Source organism: Carettochelys insculpta, chromosome 21, assembly GCF_033958435.1.
Source record: "Carettochelys insculpta isolate YL-2023 chromosome 21, ASM3395843v1, whole genome shotgun sequence".
NCBI classification, from domain to species: Eukaryota; Metazoa; Chordata; order Testudines; family Carettochelyidae; genus Carettochelys; species Carettochelys insculpta.
Genome location: NC_134157.1, coordinates 3,592,539 through 3,613,853, shown reverse-complemented (window position 1 = coordinate 3,613,853; position 21,315 = coordinate 3,592,539). Strand labels below are relative to the sequence as shown.

Here is a 21,315-nt window from a genome sequence, read left to right as displayed (position 1 = left end):
GAGCGTGTGGCACTCCAGCTGCAATTTAAAGCACCTGCGACTCCAGGCCCTGCAGCTGTTGCAGTAGTAGCAGTGACAACCGGGAGCTCCGGGACCTTTTGCTTCGGGCCCTGGGCAATTGGCCCCTTTATCCCACCCTGTTGGGAGGCTTGTAAGTTGCAAATTGTATCTAAAGTGCAAGGCCCAGGACAAACAGTAAGAGGGTCTTACCCTTTGTGTTGAACAATTGTACTTTGACACAAAAAATTAAAATGCCCACGTTGGACACGTGTCAAAAGGATTTTTCATCTTAGGGCAAGGGTGCGAGGCCTAAGCCGCTAATTCACATATGGGGAAACCAGGAACTCTGTTAATCATAGGTCTTTCCTCACCTGCAGGCGCTGACAAATTGCATCTGATGGATGAGCCTTTTATTAAACCACAGAGGATTTCAAAGTGATAGGACATTTCACACAACTCTCAAGCTGGTAAAATACAGCACATATGGTCCTTGTTATTTCTTTATATACATAGTACTAGTCACTTAACATACACGCACAGCAAGACACATCCCTCCCCAAAGAGATTACAAGAGCCAAGACACAGGAACTGGAAGCACAACACTGCAGAGGCCCAATGGCAAAGCTGAAATGTTGCGGCATCTGTGAATTTCGCTGTTTTACACTTGCTGCTGATGTTGTGGGTCATGCTTTAGTTAAAAAAATAACTGAGTGGCAAATGTGATTTAGAACCCTTCTGTCTCTGGAGAAGAAGAAAGGCCTTATCCAGCTCAGTTCCTTTTTATCTTGCAGGTTTTGTGCAGGGCATAATGGACGGCACACCAATTACATTAAAAATCCATGATGTCTGCCCGTCTCTAAAACTTCTGTCAGGCCCTTCCCAAGCTCAGAAAATGGGCTATCAAAATAAAGTAAAATAAAATAAAATTTAAAAAAGGCTCTGGTCCCACTCCCAAGACATGATTAAATAGGGAGATAACTACTCAGCTTAAAAGTTTGTGAGAAAGGAGATGGCTGGAAGTTCTCATCTCATCTGGACCAACAGCACAACCCACATGAAAGACACAAAAAAGCCTGCTGATCAGATTGCTGTGACAGACGCTCAAGGGAGACATGCACACGTTCAGGCTAAATGACAGCTTGAGGGATCTATATTATTACTTATCAACTAATATTGTCAGCGTTCCCAGGCTGGCTTCAAAGCTTCTTGCAAAGTGCCCCAAGCATTGAGTTTTTCATCTATTCATCAGGCCTTTATCTCTGCCCCAGACAAACAAACTTCTCTGTGCCATGTTCACTCTGAGTAAATCAGAGTTTGCACATGATGAGCTTCACAGCTATGAGGTTTGTTACCTTAACCGCAAGAAGATGGAAACATTTGCTGAATCTGCTACAGCATTTCAGCTTCTAACTAGGTAGTTTCCTCTCACGCCCAGTCTCACGCTTATGTCTTTCAAAAAGGTTGGAGCAAGTCACTTTGAAAGTGAAAGGGCAAAGAACATTAAAGATCAGATCTCCAGACAATGAAATGCAGCAGTTAATTCACATCCTGCAGGACTTAGGCTGAGCTTGTAAGTTAAACAGGACATCAGTAAAGTTGAAGTGATTTGCTTATTGAAAACCAGAGCTTTCCACCAAGGAAAGGAAACAAGCTATTAGAACAGTCACACAACAAACAGGGAGGTTCAGAAGCAGAAACTGCACTCGGGCTCAGAGGGTGGTTTGCGGTTTTTTCCCTGCAGGTTTCAGTTTGGAGAGGGCATGTGTGACGCAGTAATGCCTACAAGCCCCAATTCCAATCAGGCTCCACTGTGTTGGATGCTGTGCAAACATCATGTGGGAAGCAGCCTGGGCACCGAACACTTTAAAGCTAAAGAGATGCAACAGATGAAGGGCAAGAAAGGAAACTGACGCTGAAACAGGGGAGGTGACTTGCCCAAGGTGACCCAGTAGCTCATTGTAGAACCAGGTCTCCTGAGTCCCATGCTGGACACAGTGGAAGAGCCAACACGTCACACCAGACTTCCAATACCAGCTTACGAGCACTTTGCTATTCCAGTTGGAGCTTGAATGTTTTATCCAAATAGAAGAAACCTGACACACCTGGAGATGGACAGGCCCCTCCTGGCTCAGAACGTGTCTGTAGGCTCTCCAGCCAGCAAGATTTTCCAGCGACTTTATATCCCTTACAGACTGTGCTTGCACAACAAGAACAACTTTTTACTGTTTGCTCTTTGAATCACAATGGCAAGTACTTAAAATAAAAAAATACCAGTTCTCATAGAACTGGACGGTACTTCAGTGGTCATTGAGTCCAGTCCCCTGAATTCACACCAGGACCCATCATCATCCCTGACAGATTTTTTTTAAATCTATTTGCCCCAGGTACCTAAAAGGCCCCCTCAAAGACTGAACTCACTGCTCTGGGTTTAGCAGGACCATGCTCAAACCACTGAGCTGTCCCTCCCCCACCCAAAGTACAGAAGTTACCAGAGCTCTGAAGCTAATACCTTCCACTGAATATCTCCTCAGCTCATCATCAGTGAAGCTACATTCTTAGGGCTGGGAGGGACCTCTGGAGGTCAATCAAGTCCAGCCCTACCCAAAGCAGGATCAACCCCAAGTAAACTTCCCCAGCCAGGACTACATCAAACCAGGACTTATAAACTTCTAGGAATGGAGATTCCACCATGTCTCTAAGCAATGCATTCCAGGGCTTCACTGCCCTCCTGGTGAAATAATTTTTCCTAACCTCCAACCTACACCTCTCCCTCTGTAACTTCAGACCACTGCTCTTTGTTCTTCCATCTGTCACTACTGTAAACAGCCTCGCTCCATCCTCTTTAGAGCTCCCCTTCAGGAAGTTGAAGGCTGCTGTCAAATCGCCCCTCACTCTTCTCTTCTGCAAACTAAATAAGCCCAAGTCCCTCAGCCTCTCCTGACAGGTCATGCACTCCAGCCACCCAACCATTTTTGTTGCCTTCCTCTGGACTCTCTCCAATTTGTCCACATCCCACTGGAAGGCCCAGAACTGGATACAATACTCCAGATGTGATCTCACCAGTGCTGAGTAGAGTGGAATAATAACTTCTCTAGATCTGCTGAAAATGTTTCTCCTAATGCACCCCAATAGGCTTGGCTACAAGGGCACATTGTCGACTCATATCCAGCCTCTCATCCACTCTAATCCCTGGGTCCTTCTCTAGCGCACTGCTGCTTAGCCAGTTGGTTCCCTGGATTTTCCTTCTTTTCTTTTTTAAAGATGGGCACTATATTTGCCTTTTTCCGATAATCTGGGACTTCTCCCGATCCCCGCAAGTTTTCAAAGATAATGGCCAAAGGCTCCGCAATGTCAATTTAAAATTCTCTCAGTACCCTTGGATGGATTAAATACAGATCCAGGGATCTCTGTATGTCTAACTTTTATAAATAGCTCTTAACATGTTCTTTACACACCGATGACTGCCCACCTCCTTCCCATAATGCATTGCCTAGTGCAGTAGACTGAGAGCTGACCCTGTCCATGAAGACAGAGGCAAAAAAGGACATTGAGTACTTCAGCTTTCCCCCCCCACATCCTCTGTCACCAGGTTACCTCCCTCATCCAATAATGGCTTCCTCACCCTCCCTGATCACCCTCTTATTGTTAACACGTCTGTAAAAACCCTTCTTGTTACCCTTCAAATCCCTTGCTAGCTGCAGTTCCAGTTGTGCTTTTGCTTTCCTGATTACTTCCCTGCATTCTTGAGCAATACATTTATAATCTTCCTTAGTCATCTGTCCAAGTTGGTACTTCTTATATGCATCCTTTTTGAGTTTTAACTTGCCAAGGATTTCTCTGGTAAACTAAGCTGGTTACCTACCATATTTGCTTCTCTTACTGCAGATTGGGATGGCTTGTCTCTGTGCCTTCAATAAGGCTTCTTTAAAATACTGTCAGTTCTCCTAAACTCCTGCTACACTGCCTCTAAGATCCTGTAAACTGCATTACCAGTTCTATTCAATATCTTCATCAACAATTTAGATATTGATATAGAGAGGATGCTTATTAAATTTGCAGATTATACCAAGCCGGGATGGGTTGCAACTGCTTTGAAGGATAAGGTCATAATTCAGAATGATCTGGACAAACAGGAGAAATGGTCCGAGTTAAACAGTATGAAGTTTAATAAGGACAAATGCAAAGTACTCCACTTAGGAAGGAACAATCAGCTTCATACATATAGAATGGGAAGAGACTGTCTAGGAAGGAGTACTGCAGAAAGGGATTTAGGGGTCAGAGTAGAACACACGCTAAATATGAGTCAGCAGTGTGATGCTGTTGCAAAAAAAGCAAACAAGATTCTGGGATACATTAACAGGAGTGTTGTGAGCAAGGCATGGGAAGTCATTCTTCTGCTCTACTCAGTGCTCATTAGGCCTCAGTTGGGGTATTGTGCCCAGCTCTGGGCACCACATTGCAAGAAAGATGGGGAGAAATTGGAGAAGGTCCAGAGAAGAGCAACAAGAATGATGAAAGGTCTAAAGAACATGAGCTATGAGGGAAGACTGAAGGAACTGGGCTTGTTTAGTTTAGAAAAGAGAAGACTTAGAGGGGGCATGATAGCAGTTTTCAAGTACTTCAAAGAGGGTTACCAGGAGGAGGGAGAAAAATTGTTCCCCTTGGGCTCTGAGGATAGGACAAGAAGGAATGGGCTTAAACTGCAGGAAGGAAGGTATAGGTTAGACATTAGGAAAAACTTCCTGACTGTCAGGGTGGTTAAACCGACCTGTTTTGGTAAGTAACCTTAAAAAAAATCCCCAGGCAGCCCCAGAGCACTTTTCTAGGTCCTTCAAAATGAGCCTAGGCACAAGTATATGGAATGTGTGATCAAAAACCCATTTTCTAATCTGAAAAACATGCACCCCACATCCACTCACCCAGCTGCACACACGTATCAGAGGCTCCATCTATAGTACAACAGAAAGTTGACTTAAGCTACACAACTGTAGCTACGTGAATACCATAGCTGGAGTCAACATACTTTAAGTCGAATTACTGTGGGCTCTGCACTGCAGGGGGTCAACAGTAGAAATTCACCTATTGACTTCCCTGACTCTTCTCATCTGAGGTACAGTAGCAGGGTTGATGGGAAAACCTTCTGTGGTCGATGTGGTGGGTCTTCACTAGACCTGATAAACTGACCTCCAGCAGATCTATCTCAGAGCTTCGATCTTGCTGCAGTATACATACAGGCTGAGACAAGAGTATGCTGTACAGATAGGACTGTTTAGAAATACATAGTACAGTAGATGATCAGAACATGCACACATTTCAAGTGGATGTAAATACCACATTTTTAATTTAAATGACAGCTGCAAGGATTTCAATATTAGGTAAGATACTGCTACTGCCTTTGGCAGACCATCTCTAATGAGCGTTGAGGAACAAGGATTCTTATTTGATTTAAACACATGAAATTTAACTAAAACCAGTGGAGTTGCTGCTGCGTATATACAAGCTAGGTATTTGGCAGCTGGGGAGTAGAAGAGAAAAACTGGGAGACTGGGGGGGTCTCTGATTATCCAAGGACAGGCCTGGAGTACAAGCTGTCCAGACTTCTCTAAGGAGATGCCTTCGCCTCTAGAGGCACAGCCTTCCACAGATCAGGCCTGACTAACAATACTAAGTGCTGATGGGTCACCCATTCTCATCAAAGAGGCTTGACAACAAGGCAGTTAGCCACTGGAGGGAAGACTTAGGGGCGATTTGATAGCAACCTTCAACTTCCTGAGAGGGGGCTCTAAAGAGGATGAAGAGAGGCTGTTCTAAGTAGTGATAGGTGGCAGAACAAGAAACAATGGCCTGAAGTTACAGAGGGAGAGGTTGGATATTAGGAAAAACTACTTCACCAGGAGGGTGGTGAAGTACTGGAATGCGTTGCCTAGAGACATGCATTAGTGAGAGAGGTGGTGGAATCTCCATCCCTAGAGGTTTTAAGGTCCTGGCTTGAAATGGTCCTGGTTGGGATGATTTAGTTGGTGTTGACCCTGCTGTGGGCGGAGGGCTGGACTTGATGACCTCCTGAGGTCCCTTCCAGCCCTAGAACTCTCTGATTTTATGAACTGCACTCTAGGAGACCCTCTCATTTGCAAAAAGCAAAATCAAAATCTAAAGCAGAGAGAGGAAGAAAAGCCTGCAAATGAACTTTTCTTTCAGCCACACAAAGGTAACTAGCATTTGCACTTGCTTTAACTGAGAAAGATTTGGTCTCCTGGCTGGGAAACAAAGCAAAATCAAATTACTCTCAGCTTCAGAGGGAGATCCCTCATCCATGTCAAGACAGCTGATAAGAAGTGCATTATGTAACAATCTTAGATGCCAAAATGAACAGGTGGCTATTTTTAATGCACCCTGTGTCACATGCAGTAATTGTTACAGTGACAATATTTGCTGACATTCATTAAATCATTTACAGAACACGAGCATGAGACACAAAACAAGCCCCTGCTCTACAAGACGGGGAGTCAGGCAGGATGCCACATTGCTTCCTGCAATGCACAGAAAATGCTTATCTGTGGTGGACTATCACAGCTGATAATGAACCTCCCGTTCTCTGACAGTGGAACAGAAACTTTCTTCATTCCAGGGCCTGTACTTCAGAGACTATTAAGCTGAGCCCCATGAAGACACCAAAGGAGGGTGACATAGGTCAGAGAGCTGTATTGCCAAGCTGACCCTGCTGAATAAATACTGGATGGTGCTCAGGGTTTGCCATTTGTGATCTTGAAATACCTGCACTAGCCTTGGCCAGACTCCACAGGGACTTCTGTGCTACAAGGAGAGTAGAAAGCTCTTGATTGCCTCTGCAGAAGTGACAGCTCTCCTGCCAAGCAAGCAACAAAATGAGCTCATATTCAACAACCATGGTCCTTAAGGTGGTCAAGGTTAAGTGAGAGTACCTAATGCCATGGGGGAATGGCTTATAGTGGTTTAAGGTCTAGTCTGTCCTGCTATCACCCTTAGGCTACATCTGTACTACAGCAGGGATTGAGGCTCTGGGACTGATCCATCAGTGGTTGATTTAGTGGATCAAGTGAAGATCCACCAAATCAACTGCAGTTCACCCTTGTACTCTACCTCCAATGAGAGAAGTCAGGTAAGTTGCTGAAAGAGTTTCTCTGGTTAATTCCCCTCCATCATAGAGTAGACCCCACAGTAACTCGACCTGAAGTATGTTGACTCCAACTATGTTATTCTCATAGCTGGACTTGCTTAACTTAGCTCAGCTTTCTGCAGGAGTGTAGACATAGGCTGGGTAAACACAACTAATTCCATTAAGTTTGCTGTGAGAAGTGCAGTGGGGCCCTTTAGACAAGACCTTGAAAACAAAAATTTGAATATTCTGTGTTCATATTAAAGATCCCATGGAGCAGTAGCATTTTGCCCTCTTTTCTTCTTTATTAAAAATGCCCCGTTAGCACTGTTGTGCAGCATGATCTACCCAGCAGCCCAATTTCCAGAGGTTCTGAGCAGTCACAGTTCCCATAGGAATCAGGCAACAGCTATTAAGGGAGTGGTTTCTGTAGTCCAGAGTTGTACGAGTTCCCGTTGAAAGGAAAGGTACTGTACCCAGTTAAGTTAGTAGTACAACCTCAGAGACATCTGAATCTTCTCGGTTCTGTATGCAAAGCAGCACTGAATGTCACACGCTTACAATGTGGATAAACTTAAGATATAGATGATATCAACAGGGTGGATTAGACTGCCCCAAGACTAGGTTGGGAAGTAGTAGGAATTTCGCTAATTAGCTACTTGCAATATCTAAGAAACAGGTCTTTGAGCTAAAATTATGCCAGCAGAGCAACTACTTTTAAACATATCACACTATAAATAGGAACAGTGTTTGGGTAGACTCTTCTATAGAACAATATGGCACCACATACTTGAATCTTTACCTGTCTATCACTATATACAACCTTCCTACCCCTGTATTTTGTATGTATATTTACCTGTGTGTTTCCCTGTAAATATCATTTCAAAATACCAAACAGTTTGACACAAAAGCGAGGTCCCTCTCCTTGCAGGTGTAAATAAATACAGATCTTGTACCATCATACACACACATGTGCAGCTTTCTCTGCAAGGGGCAGGGAACATAAGGGATTTTGCTACGTGCTGCTTTATACCAAAATAGCAAAGATTGAAGAGAAGCACGGAATACAGAACTGCCCAATTAAGCAGTTACAACACCTGTTTCATAAACTGGGGTGTAAGTGTAGCTGTGTGGTTCCAGGATATTAGAGAGACCAGGTGAGTGTGGTAATGTTTTTATTGGACCAACGTTTGCAGTGAGATACAAGCTTTTGAGCACCTGTTTAGGACTAAGTAAAGTATTCCCCGTGCCACAGAAAAATACATGGTGGAACAGATTCTTTAGCATGAATAACACATATTCTAAGGGACCTTCCAGATATTAATGGATATTAATGGACCACTCTACCTTGAATGGTCCCTGAGAATAGGCGCTAACTCCTTGTTCTAAACAATCTCTTCCACCTGATACTTAACTGCGATGCTCAGAGTACCTTCCCCAGACCTGAAGATGAGCTCTGGATAAGAGTCAAAGCTCGTATTTCTCATAAGCTAAAGCTGGTCCAGCAAAAGACAGTGTCACGCCCACCTGATCTCTCATAAATGCGGGGGGTCAATTTCATACCACAAGCCACTTACCCAACAGCCGTTATAGATTTGTTCAAATGGCTTTTTACTGGTTTTCAGGAAGAACATTCCTATGTTATGGACTCCTCTGCAATCCCACTCCTCATAGCTACATGGCTGGTTAACATTTATGTAAATTAAAATAACCAAGGAGCCTGCTTGTGTTTTGAGATACATACTAACTTCTCTTCTGAGAAGAATGAAACCACAAGCACGAGTACATTATCGGATAACTGAATACATCCATTTGTCCTGCTGCAGTATGTGACCCACATTATGTCCACAGCATCTGCTCAGCACTGTGATATTCCCATCCCATGGGCAGTCCTAAGCAGCTGGACCATTCATTTTCTGCATGACTTACACAGTTTCAACAGCTTTTGAAATGACAGATGAGTGGAATTCTAGGAAACCACACTCTTATGGGCTTTCCCAATATTCATTGCCTTCAGTGAAAAATCTGCAAGCTCCATGGTGCTACGTGACACTGGTACCTATTCACCAGAGGGCATGAAAAAGAAGCTACTGAAACGCTAGACGAAAGGAAGGATCCTTTCCGGTGAGGTTTGCTTATTTCTTCCCTTGCTCTCTTTAAGAGAGAGGATAAGATAAGAGATGTTACAAGTCACAAGACAGCACATATTACAGTTTTCAAAGGAATCTATTTCAGCATATGAATGTAATGACTGAAACAATGAAACTGGAGGAGATCAGGGACTGAAGAAGATTCAGGCCTAACACAATGAGAATAATTTAAAAAACAAAAAGATCCAAGCGTATCCAATGCTAAACACAATCTGACTCTATCATCTGGCAGAAAAGTGAACCAACATAAAAGACCCTGAGACAAAAACAACCTAGCCATCAAAACCTACAGATCCTTCCCCTTCACTATAATCCGTAGATAGCAGAACGACAGAGCCACATTAACCATGTTTTACAATAAAAATAGCACGATGCTAGCAGAGAAAGGACAAACAAAGACGACTATTTCTGTGAACATTACAGTTAAAAGAAGATCCAAAACCAGATGCTAACACTCTTCATGTGCATCTATAACATTCTAACTTGTTCACCAGCATTGCTAAAGGATATTAGTACATTCCAAAAGACACACTGCTCTGTGAAACCTTTCCCATGTACAAGTGGGAAAACTGGTAACTCAAAGCAAGACCAACAAACTTGACATCTGAGTATTACAATGGCATCAGCAGGGCATAAATATCAGAAAAGCAACATTGTAATCCAGAAAGCTAAAGTCCTACCTGACAACGGCTGAAGACATCTGCAACGGATACTTGAACGTTGAAGTGCTTCAGAACCTGGAGGGTCTGTTCCTTTGCTTTTTCTGAGCAGTCCACAGAGAAACACCTTCCTTCTCCCACCTGGGATTGAAGCTTCAAAAGACAAAATCACACATCAAAGAGGTGACAAACGATGCATTCACACTGCTGGGATCTGGTTCATTCCCACATGCTAAATTTGATTTTAATAACCAAATTTGATGGTATTGTGTTAACTCACTAAATTCTGACCTGACAAACCCAGAAGGTACTTTAACATGTAGCTACCTTTCTGGCTTTGATTGTGTTGGAGCAATATAATGTTCAGACACACAAATGTAATGGTGCTCTCTAGAATTACAGTGGGGGATTCATTTAACCGTAGCTTTTATGCCGAGGCCAACTGGAACATTGGCATGATTAAAATAAGCTAAGAAATGAGGAGCTAGCACTTCATAATAGCTTGGCATCACCTGACCTTCCTAGGTTTATTAGTACCACATCTTTTTTCCCTGCCATTTAGGTAAGGCAGTGAACGTGGCCATGCCACACACTTGTTCCACAGACAGGTTTAGCACAGATGTTTGTAACCAGAACACACATTTACGGAGTGTCCAGACTAGCCTTTGTAAATGTGTTAACTATTTTGAGATAATTGGCAATCAATTAACTTTAGTAAACAAATCTCGTGTTTACTACTGTGCAATCCTGCTATCATTTTGTAACATATACTGGATGTACAAGTGCTATGTTTCAATGGCAACAGTGAACTCCCAGTAAAATACCCTATACCCTGAAGTATTTTTTCCAAATGCAGTTTCCTTTCTCTGCCTTCTACCAAGGGGCCTGATCGTGGCGTAACTCTCAGGACATGATTAAGGAATGATTAAGGGTTTGGAGCACAAGACCTATGAGAATAGGCTGAGGGATTTGGGCTTGTTTAGTTTACAGAAGAGAAGACTTAGAGGTGATTTAATAGCAGCCTTCAACTTCCTGAAGGGGAGCTCTAAAAAGGAGGGTGAGAAACTGTTTTCAGTGGTGTCAGATGGCAGAACAAGGAGTAATGGTCAGAAGTTGAAGAGGGAGAGGTGTAGGTTGGATATTAGGGAAAACTTCTTCACCAGGTGGGTGGTGAAGCACTGGAATGTGTTGCCTAGAGAGGTGGTGGATTCTCCATCCCTTGAGGTTTTCAAGTCCCAGCTGGACAAGGTCCTGGCTGGGATGACTTAGCAGGGGTTGATCCTGCTTGAAGCAGGGGGCTGCACTAGATGACCTCCTGAGGTCCCTTCCAGCCCTGTGATTCTGTGACAGAAGAAGTGTTAAAAGGAGAGTCTTGCAGCACTGGGCACTAAACAACCAGATAACAGCCATGTCTCTACTGTCACCTATGCCAGCAAAATTATTGTCACTCAGGACCAGGGGTGTAAAAAACACCCATTTGAACAACATGATCTTTTCTAGAATAAGTGGTAGTGAGCACAACACTATGCAGGTGGGAGAGCACCTCCTGCCAACAGAGCTTCTACCACTGCTGGGAGCAATTTTATTACGTCATCAGAAGATCTCTCACTCATCAGCATAAAGCACCTGCACAAACAATCTTACAGCAGCATAGCATTTATTTTTTCCATACACATAAACCACCTTGAGCGTCCAACTCTGTTTGGCATTTCCATCCTATCTCTTCCTGGCCTAAAGAAAAGCTCCAGAGCATTAGAACAGCAGATAGCATTGTCAATACTGATACAACTAAGAAACTGGAATATCTTTACTCCCTGGTGAAATGGATGGGAAGTGAATTGCATTGAATCATAGATAAGCTTCACAAAGCCACTTTCTTCTGGGATGTGGTTGCTTTATTCCACATTTTGAGGTGCAGTGTAACTGCTAACACCTCTGGCTGAATACGAAGTGTAAAAGACACATATTCCCAACCCTCCAATCTTCAGAGTTAGAACAGGCCTTGCAAAACCCCTTACATATTTATGGCTTTCGGTACAGGAAACAGATGAAAAAGTCAGGCCAGCTGCTGCTTTTCCACTTGACTTTTCCTCCCATCCCCTTTGTGCATCCCAGTCCCTGAAATGATACTACATAAGAAAAGCACCAGGAACATGTAGCACTTACTGTCTGATATGGGAGTCCAGAGGTTAAAATGACCCTTCCCTCCTTCCTGGCAATCTGGAAACAAAACAAAACAAAGCCATAGTTAACAAAGGTGTAAATACCTGTGAATTCACACTCTCCTTCCCTATCAAATCATATTATAAAGCAAACTGATTTGGTGACACAGACGTGTTCTGTACGAGAGCACTTCTCTAGATTCCACGAGTGCCATGCCAGAAAGCCTCAAAAATTAATGAAATGAGCCTCAGACCTTGTGAAGCAACACAGCACTATTACCCCTGATTTACAGGTACAAAGGCACAGGAAGCTTGTGACTTGTCCAGGCTCACACAGGAAGTCAGTAGCAAAGCTTCTGAAGACTTCCAGTCCAAGTCCTTAACCACAAGACCATCATTCCAGCACAAAGTCTGCACAGAACAATTGAGGCGGTCACAAGTCATGTTCTTGACTGTCATGATCCGGAATGGCTCGGTAACAACACAGGCTAGTAATTCTGGAACCAAGATACTTCACAAAGATGAAAAGGTGCCTGATTTCTATGTGCTACAGCAGGGTCCCCCCCCAGTTCCCTACCCTAATAAATGTAATTGTGCTACAGGCTATAGAGACAGAATATTTCCCATGTAAAACCAGCACCTCCCTGCTTCTCTACTGTACATGGATTTAAGTGTGACTCCTAACAGAGGCTGGACTCTGACCTAGGAATGAGGTTACTTCTCATCTCTAGGCCTTGACCTTTGTTCTGCTGGAGATCTGGGAAACTCTCTTAGGGACTCCTATCAACACTAGGCCTTATCATGGCAAGAAGAAAGACCTGGAGATCAATGCAATGCAGTTGCTCTCCTATTGTCCCCGACTGTCGCTAAGTGTACACAGGAACGGCAAAGATTGAGAAATGAAATTATGTGTTCCTTAAAACTACACCAGCTCTCAGGTGTGTGTTCCTTAAAAGTACATCAACTGTTTCTCTCAGCCAATGTATGTTCTTCTTGGGCCCATCCAGCCTAGAGAAACACATTAGAAGAGAGACAAATCCCCAAACTCATGATCTCCACTGGCGGAGACCTTGCTGGGCACTGTTACAATTACGATATTTTCAGAAGCTTGCCCCACCACGTGGAGCATGGTAAGTGAGACAACACAGAGTTTTATTCCAAATCTGTCTGGCCAGGAGGCTCTTGTCTGTTCTTACCTCTGTACAGTTACTGATTACACCACTACACTGAGAGAGCGCTCACAGCCACACACCCCCACAGCCGACTGGACCCGGGCTCTCAAGGGCAAGCAGCTTACTCTGTCTCTAAAGGAACTGGGGCCATGCGAGTGCAATCCAGGTAAGTGCCAACTCACACTGTTCAGTGAATATTACAAACAGCATCAGGAAATCCAGAGTGTGCCTGCCCGATAGTGAATAACTGCTACAGGTTATGGCACATTAGTGCTTGTGCTGCCAAACACTTATTGCTCAGTTAAATTACAGGGAGCTCAAATTCCTTCAGATCTATGTGTATTTCAAGATAAGTTTCAGAATTTTTCAGTGGATTTCACTCCATTCAGACCCCTGCTGCCAGGGTTAATTAACTCAAGCTTAGAATCACAGAATCATAGACTCCTACGGCGGGGTGAGACTTCAGGAGGTCATCTAGTCCAGCCCCCTGCCTAAAGCAGGATCAACCCCAGCTAAATGATTCCAGGCAGCACTTTGTCAAGGTGGGACTTAAAAACCTCTAGGGATGGAGATTCTACCACTTCTCTTGGTAAAACATTCCAGTGCTTCACCACCCTCCTGGTAGAAAAATTTTTCCTAATATACAACCTAAACCTCTTCCATTGTAACTTCAGACCATAGCTCCTTGTTCTGCCATCTGTCTCTACTGAGAACTGCCTCTCTCCATCCTCTTTAGAGCCTCCCCCTTCAGGAAGTTTAAGGCGGCTATCAAATCACCAATGACTCTTCTCTTCTGAAAACTAAATAAGACCAAATCTCTGAGCCTCTCCTTGTAGGCCATGTGCTTCAGACCCTTAATCATTTTTGTTGCCCTCTGCTGAACCTGCTCCTATGCATCCACATCTTTTGTATACTGAGGGGCCCAGACCTGGACGCAATACTTCAGATGAGGCCTCACCAGTGCTGAATAGAGGGGAATAATAACTTCTCTAGATCTGCTGGAAATGTTCCTCCTAATGCACCCCAATATGTTGTTATACTTCTTGGCTACAAGGGCACACTGTTGACTCCGATCCAACCTCTCATACACCATAATTCCCAGGTCCTTTTCTGCTGCACTGCTACTTAGCCAGTTGGTCCCCAGCCTGTAGCACTGCTCGGGATTCTTTCATCTCCACTTGAACCTCATGAGATTTCTTTTGGCCTAATCTTCCAATTTATCTAGGTCACTCTAGACCCTTTCCCTACCCTCCAATGCACCTACGTCTACCCCAATCATAGCGTCATCTGCAAATATGCTGAGGGTGCAATCCATCCCCTCACCCAGGTCATTAATAAAGATGTTGACCAATACCAGCCCTAGAACCAGTCCTTGGGGCCCTCCACTTGAAACTGACCAAGTGAAAGGGCAAACCCAAACTCCAGGCTGGAGTGTGACCAGAGCACAGCTTGCTGTACTGGGAATCAGGAGACATGGTCTGTTCCCTGCTCTTCCACAAAATGGGAGGGGTGACTTCGACTAAGTGTACGTCTACACTGGCAAGGTTCTGTGCAGTAAAGTTACATCACTCCTCAGAGAGCTCTGAAGGGGAACCACTGTTGTGTGTTCATCCTGTTGGCTGCTTGCATAATAGCACTTTCACATGTGCAGGATGTGCTTTGGTATTCAGCACAGTGTGCTCTGGGCATCTCTCCCTCTTCTGTCACAGTGTTGTGAGAAGGTGGAGGAGATCACAGGGCATCCTGGGTCCTGTCCCAGTGCTCCAGTGCTTCTTATCCAGCAATCCTTGTGCCTGCATTTGGTACCACCTTCCAACGGTTTGTGTACCGTGCGCTCTATCTCACTGGTGGACAGGAGTGGGTCCAGCTCTGCTGACCAACATCCTGCTTATTCTCACAAACACACCAAGAGTTGCAGGGGAGTAATTCCTTAAACTGCAAAGGCAAGAGGTGTCCAAGGCTGATCTCACCACATCCAGTATCTACAATGTGAGATTACTTGTGGCATTCACAGAGGTGCTGAACACAGTGCAACACCACGTTTGGGCTCAGAAAACAAGCACTGAGTGGTGGGATCACTCCATCAATCAGGTGTGGGATGACAAGCAGTAGCTGCAGAACTTTGGGATGAGGAAAGCCATTTTCATGGAACTGTGTGGTGAGCTCATCCCAGCCCTGCAGTGCAAGGATATGAGAATGAGAGCTGACCTGCCATTGAAAAAGCATGTGATGTTTGCACTATGGAAGGTAGCTATTCCTGACTGCTACTGATTGGTTGGTACCCAGTGTGGAGTGGGGAAAGTCAGCTGTTGGACTCATGTTGATAGACGTGTGCATGGTCATTAGTTGCATCCTGCTGTGAAATTGCATGACTCTGGACAAAGTGCATGATACTTTGGTTGGCTTTGCACAACTGGGCCTCCCTAACTGTGGAGGGGCAATAAATAGCACACATATTCCAGTTCTGGCACCAGACCACCAAGCCTCCGTGGACATTAATCAGAAGGGATTATTCTCCAGAGTTCTCCAAGCATTTGTGGATCATGAAGGGCATTTCACAGACATTAACACAGGCTGGTCCAGAAAGGAGCATTGTCTTGTTCAGGAAACTTCACAGGGACTTTCTTCACAGACCAGAAGACCATCACAGGGGAAGATGAAATGCCCATTGTGATCCCGAGAGACCCCACTCCTACCCTTAATGCTGTGGCTTATTAAGCAGTACATGAGGAACACTGACAGCAACAAGGAGTGGTTCAAAAACAGGCCAAACAAGTGCAGGACGACCGTAGAGTGTGCTTTTGGCCATTTTGAGGGCCACTGGTGCTGCATATATAGGATGCTGGACCTGGCTTTTGACAATATTCCCAAGGTTACAGCGATGGGTACGTGCCACAATATTTATCAAAGAAAGGGTGAAAGCTTTACTCAGGGCTGGACCAGTGAGGTTCAGCACAGAGTGACTGAATCTGAACAGCCAGAGGCCAGGGCTATTAAGAGAGGTGCAGTGTGGGGCCGTAAGAATCAGGGTGCCTTATGGCAACAATTTGAGGTGGAAAGTCACTCATGTCTGTTGCTATACTTGAGAATTCAATGCTTGTAATGCTAGGAGGTCATTGTGATTGGATCAGACAATAAACAAGCTAGGGAAATGCAACCTAGATGGGGATACTACAAGGTGGGTGCATAATTGGTTGGATTCCTAGATCAGATCATGCTGGAACATAAAAGGGCACATATGACCAAGTTTTCTTTGCACTTCATCAACAGACCAGATGGTGCTAGAAAAACATAACAAGTGAGGGTCTGCAGAGATCAGTTTGGGTACCATTTCAGTTCAGTATCTTCATCAACAATTTAAATAATGGCATGCAGAGTACGCTTATAGAGTCTGCAGATGACACCAAGCAATGAAGAGTTGCAAGTGCTTTGGAGGATGAGATTATAATTCTGTGATTCTGCGATAATTCAAAATGGTCTGGACAAAGAGGAGAAATGGTCTGAGGTAAACGAAAGAAATTCAATAAGGACAAATACAAAGTACTCCACGCAGGGAGGAAAAATCAGTTCCCCACATACAAAATGGGAAATGCCTATCTAGAAAGGAGTACTGCTGAAAAGGATCTCGAGGTCATAGTGAACCACAAGCTAAATATAAGTCAACAATGCTACACTATGCCAAAAAAATCCAAACATAATTCTAGGATACATTAACAGGAGTATTGAGCGCAAGACACAAGAAGTAATTCTTCCACTCTACTCTGTGCTGATTAGGCCTCAACTGGAGCACTGTGTCCAGTTCTGGGCAAAACATTTCAAGAAAAATGTGGAGAAATTGGAGAAGGTTCAAAGAAGATCAACAAAAATGACTGAAGATCTAGAAGCTGACCTCTGAAGGAAGACTGAAAGAACTGAGTTTTTTTAGTGTAGAAAATTTCAAAAATATTTCAAAAATAGGGGACTGAAAAAAGGGGGTGAGGGCAACCAACTCCCCTTCTAAACTAAAGGAAACTAAATATCTAAACAAAATAAAGAAAAATTTAGAAAGAAAAAAAGAAAATGGCTGAAAGCTGAGACTCAGTGCACTTGCGATCACTATCTCAGGCACAGGCAGCTGAGAAGCTATGAAGTGGCAGTAGCCCTACTCATCCCTACATGTCCTCATTGGTACATATAAGGAACTGCCCTGCGCAGACATGGGTCTGTGCACTCTGCTTTGAATTATCTGCCGAGAGTGCCCAGAGATGCGTGCATTCTCTGATGGAGCACCCACCAGGACATTCAGTCAACAACAAACAGAGCAACTGGTGTGGAGGGATACTTTAATACTGGACTCAAGATAGAGTTTGAAGCCTCATCAAGAATAATACTTAAAAGTGTGCTGCCTTCCCAAAGAAGTACATTCCTGTTTGGGGGCAGTTCCTACCCGTCAGAGGTTAGAGAGACAGAGCTAGGATTCTAACATGTGAGCGTGGCACTGGGCCCACTAGTGAAAGCACTTCTGAAGTTGGGTTCTGCCAGTGGGGTGGAACTGGTGCAATGGCTCCTACACTACTCCCCACAATTAACACAGAGGGCACGTATGGCCACGTCTTCCTTGTACCTCATCAACCCCTATCAGCTCCTGCAGACTTCTTGGCAGGCCGAGGCTGCTTTATGTCAAGCTAAGAGATCACCTCAGTACAGACCTGGTGCAGGATTAAGACACATGAAGCTCAGAGTCACAGCTGAGTCCATTCTGCCAAGCTGCACTGTGGACTGCTCCACTGCAGCTGAGGATCTGGGCTTAGACCTCTGGACACTCGGTCAGAACATGCCAAGAGACTCAGACTTCAAGGCCAAAGGGGCCCATTGTGTTCATCTAGTCTGACCTCCTGCACATTGCAGGCTACAGAACCTTGCCAATCCCCTGCTGCGATAGATCCCTAACCTCTGCCTAAATCACTGAAGTCCTCAGTCATGGCTTAACGACCGCAAGTGACAGAGAATCCACCATTTACACTCATTTAGACCTGCAAGTGACCCATGCCCTGTGCTGCCGAGAACGGCAAAAACGAAAAACCAAACCAAACCAAATAGGCTCACTGCCAGTCTAACCCGGGAGAAAATTCCTTTCTAACTCCCAATACGGTGATCAGTTAAAGCCCAAGCATGTGGGAAAGACCTACCAGCCAGACAGTTGGGAAATAATTCTCTGTAGTAACTGAGAGCTCTCCCTCTCATCCTTTCACCAGGCACTGGAGACACAGGGTGCATCTCCCTCATCCAACACCCTCGGGATCTGACCGGTCCCGAACAAGGGAATTGGCCAGATAAAGGGACGTCTCCCTGTCCCCGCAGCCTGCTGTCCCTTCCTGCTGCCGGCTCCATGCCCCACTGAGCCCTGCCTCCACCCCCACATCTCCAGCGCCTGTACCCACCTTACCTCCATCCTAGTCTGCCCTGCCCCAACTCCAGATGCAACTGGGCTGCCACCTGTGGTCCCAGCCCTGGCCTGGGTGGCACCAGTTCCAGCCCCCGGCTGGGCTACCAGCACAGCCTTGGCCCCAGGGGTGCTGGCTCCAGTCCTGGCCAGGCTGTGCTGGCCCTTTGGGTCCCAGTAAAGAAGCCCCAGTGCCCCCTCCACCTCCCAACAGCCTCACAGCCTAGGGCTCTCTGGTCCACTAACATCTGTAGATAACATCAGAAGAGTACAAAGAACCAACCAGCACAGACACGGGGTTTGGTGTGGATTTAGGGAGCCGTAGTTCCCAACACAAAGGATGGATATGGCTCTACCACTATCATACGACTTATTCCAAAGTGGTACAGTGGGAACCCATAGACATAGGCCTGGATCTTGCTGTTAAGCAACATCTCAGATAAAATCCAAACCATGACTTACTAATAGTCACAGCTGCTTTAGCAACTGGTGCTGGGAAAACAATAAGAAGCAGATACAACACTACGCAAGGGGCCTTGCTTGACAGAGAAGTTGCTAAGGAATCTTTGCAATACAAGCTCAAGAAAAGACGTATGTGTATATCTGTGATTAATACTTTGATTAATACGTATGTGTATATCTGTGATTAATACGAAATAACTGTAATGAGAAACACGTGTGTGCAGTAAACCCACGTTACACACTGTTGTTATTGCAACGAAGGGTCCTGTGGCACCTTATAGACTAACAGAAAAGTTTAGAGCATGAGCTTTCGTGAGTTAACTCACTTCTTCAGATGCTGGTCCTGGAAATCTGCAAGGCCAGGTATAAATAGGCCAGAGTAAGGTTGGGGATAATGAGGTTAGCTCAGTCAGGCAGGCTGAGTTGTATTGTCATCAGTAGATCTGGAGGTGTGAACTCCAAGAGAGGGGAAGCTGCTTTTGTATTTAGCCAGCCATTCACAGTCTTTGTTTAATCCTGAGCTGAGGGTATTGAATTTGCAGATGTTAGTTAGTTAGTTTCTGTTAGTCTATAAGGTGCCACAGGACCCTTCGTTGCTCTACAGATCCAGACTAACACGGCTACCCCTCTGATACTGTTGTTATTGTGACAGCATCTTTCAAACGTACCACGCCCTAGTGATCATTGTTCAAATCTTTCTCCTGTCCAGGAGATAGGTGACTTTGTCCACGCAACATTCAGCATTAGACTTTTATTAAATCAGAATCCTCAAACATAAAGGTGTCAGGGAGATTCGTTTTTCTTTCTGATTATCCAAACAAATATCAAAGCCACGCCAATGCAGTAACTCTGCAAGGGCTTTTTGAAAGCAAAAGGATGTTTGCCCAGTAACCATAGAGAGTGCAATCTGAAACATCCTGTTCATAGCATGATAACATATCAGAAGGAGAAGAGACGGATATGGGGGGAATGCGGGAGAGCTAATGTGTTTTAATGACTCATGTAAGTCAGATGAGATATTATTTCTGCAGAAGTTAACAACTGCTAAGGATTCCAGCCAAGCAGATATCTGAAGAGAAAACATCCTGTACACTAGGCCTGATCATCACTGCATTGTTTGATAACACCACATTGTGTGGGCTGGACAGCTCCATTTCTGCCATAGCAGAAATGTGTGTGAAATGAAAGAGCATGTGTCTCTTTCCTCTAATACACTGAGGGTCAGACAGGGTGTTATGGGAGTCCAGATTCAGCCCAGCACATGTTACAGTACTTCCTTCTTGCATGTTCAACTCTGATTCATTTCCAGATACCCTGGAAGTTTTACCCTGGTTGGATGTGTTTCATGCTAGCCAGGAGGTTTCCTGATATTGCATCCTGCAAATCTTTACTCCCCTTCAGCACAGTCCTACTTTATCTTCTAGCCAAGGTATCGATGGAGCAAGGCAGGGAAATTATTTCTCTCCCTGTGGTTCTGTGCCATTTTAGACCAAATGCCTTCTAGCCCGCAGTATTTTGCCCTAGCCATGGCAGCACTGCTCCATTAAAAACGCTCACAAATTATTGGCCACACTTCATTTGCTTTCAGTCTCTTAATGGCTTGGTAGCACCCAGCATTGCTGTCCAAGACAGAAAAGTGCAGCTTTGAACAAGCCTCGAGCTCACAGACCTCCATGCAAACAGCTCTTGTTCCCAGCCTGACTGCCCAAAAAGTGGAAAGCATAGTGCAAATGATCCTAACTGGGTCTCCGAGGCCACTTGTGATAGACCAGGGAGTGTCATGACAGGGAAAGCTAAGAGCATAGCAAGCAACGCTTGCAGTCTCGTTGGGCACATGGGAATGAATTTAATACCAGCTGAAATCATGTTCATTACCACTCGGCATCCCCTACAGGCTGACAGCTAAAGTGACCCACACCAGGACTGACCTCAGCAGCTTTTCTATGGTCGTCATCATTTTCAAGCATGCGGACATCCACTCCAAGGCAACGAAGGTGACGCCCTAGTCCCTGCAGCATGTTATCACAGATCACTCTGAAGTCCTTGGGGGAGATGGGAGGAGGTGAGCTCAAGGCTTCCGGGCTTAACTCTTTGGCCTGCTACAATAAAAACAGACATTCAGGAATGACTGAAGTTTGTTTTCTTTCAAATGT

General features: G+C 44.8%; 1 protein-coding gene across 2 annotated transcripts in view; it reads right to left on the bottom strand.

Annotated features, from left to right (window-relative positions):
* EXD3 (exonuclease 3'-5' domain containing 3) overlaps positions 1–21,315 on the bottom strand; it is a 414,352-nt gene that overhangs the window by 222,899 nt on the left and 170,138 nt on the right. For both annotated transcript variants that reach the window (XM_075015516.1, XM_075015517.1), the window contains exons 18-20: positions 21,091–21,261; positions 12,111–12,164; positions 9,966–10,097 (exon numbers count right to left, since the gene is read on the bottom strand). In XM_075015516.1, coding sequence (XP_074871617.1) covers positions 9,966–10,097; positions 12,111–12,164; positions 21,091–21,261 — 357 coding nt within the window. The remainder of the gene's footprint in view (positions 1–9,965; positions 10,098–12,110; positions 12,165–21,090; positions 21,262–21,315) is intronic.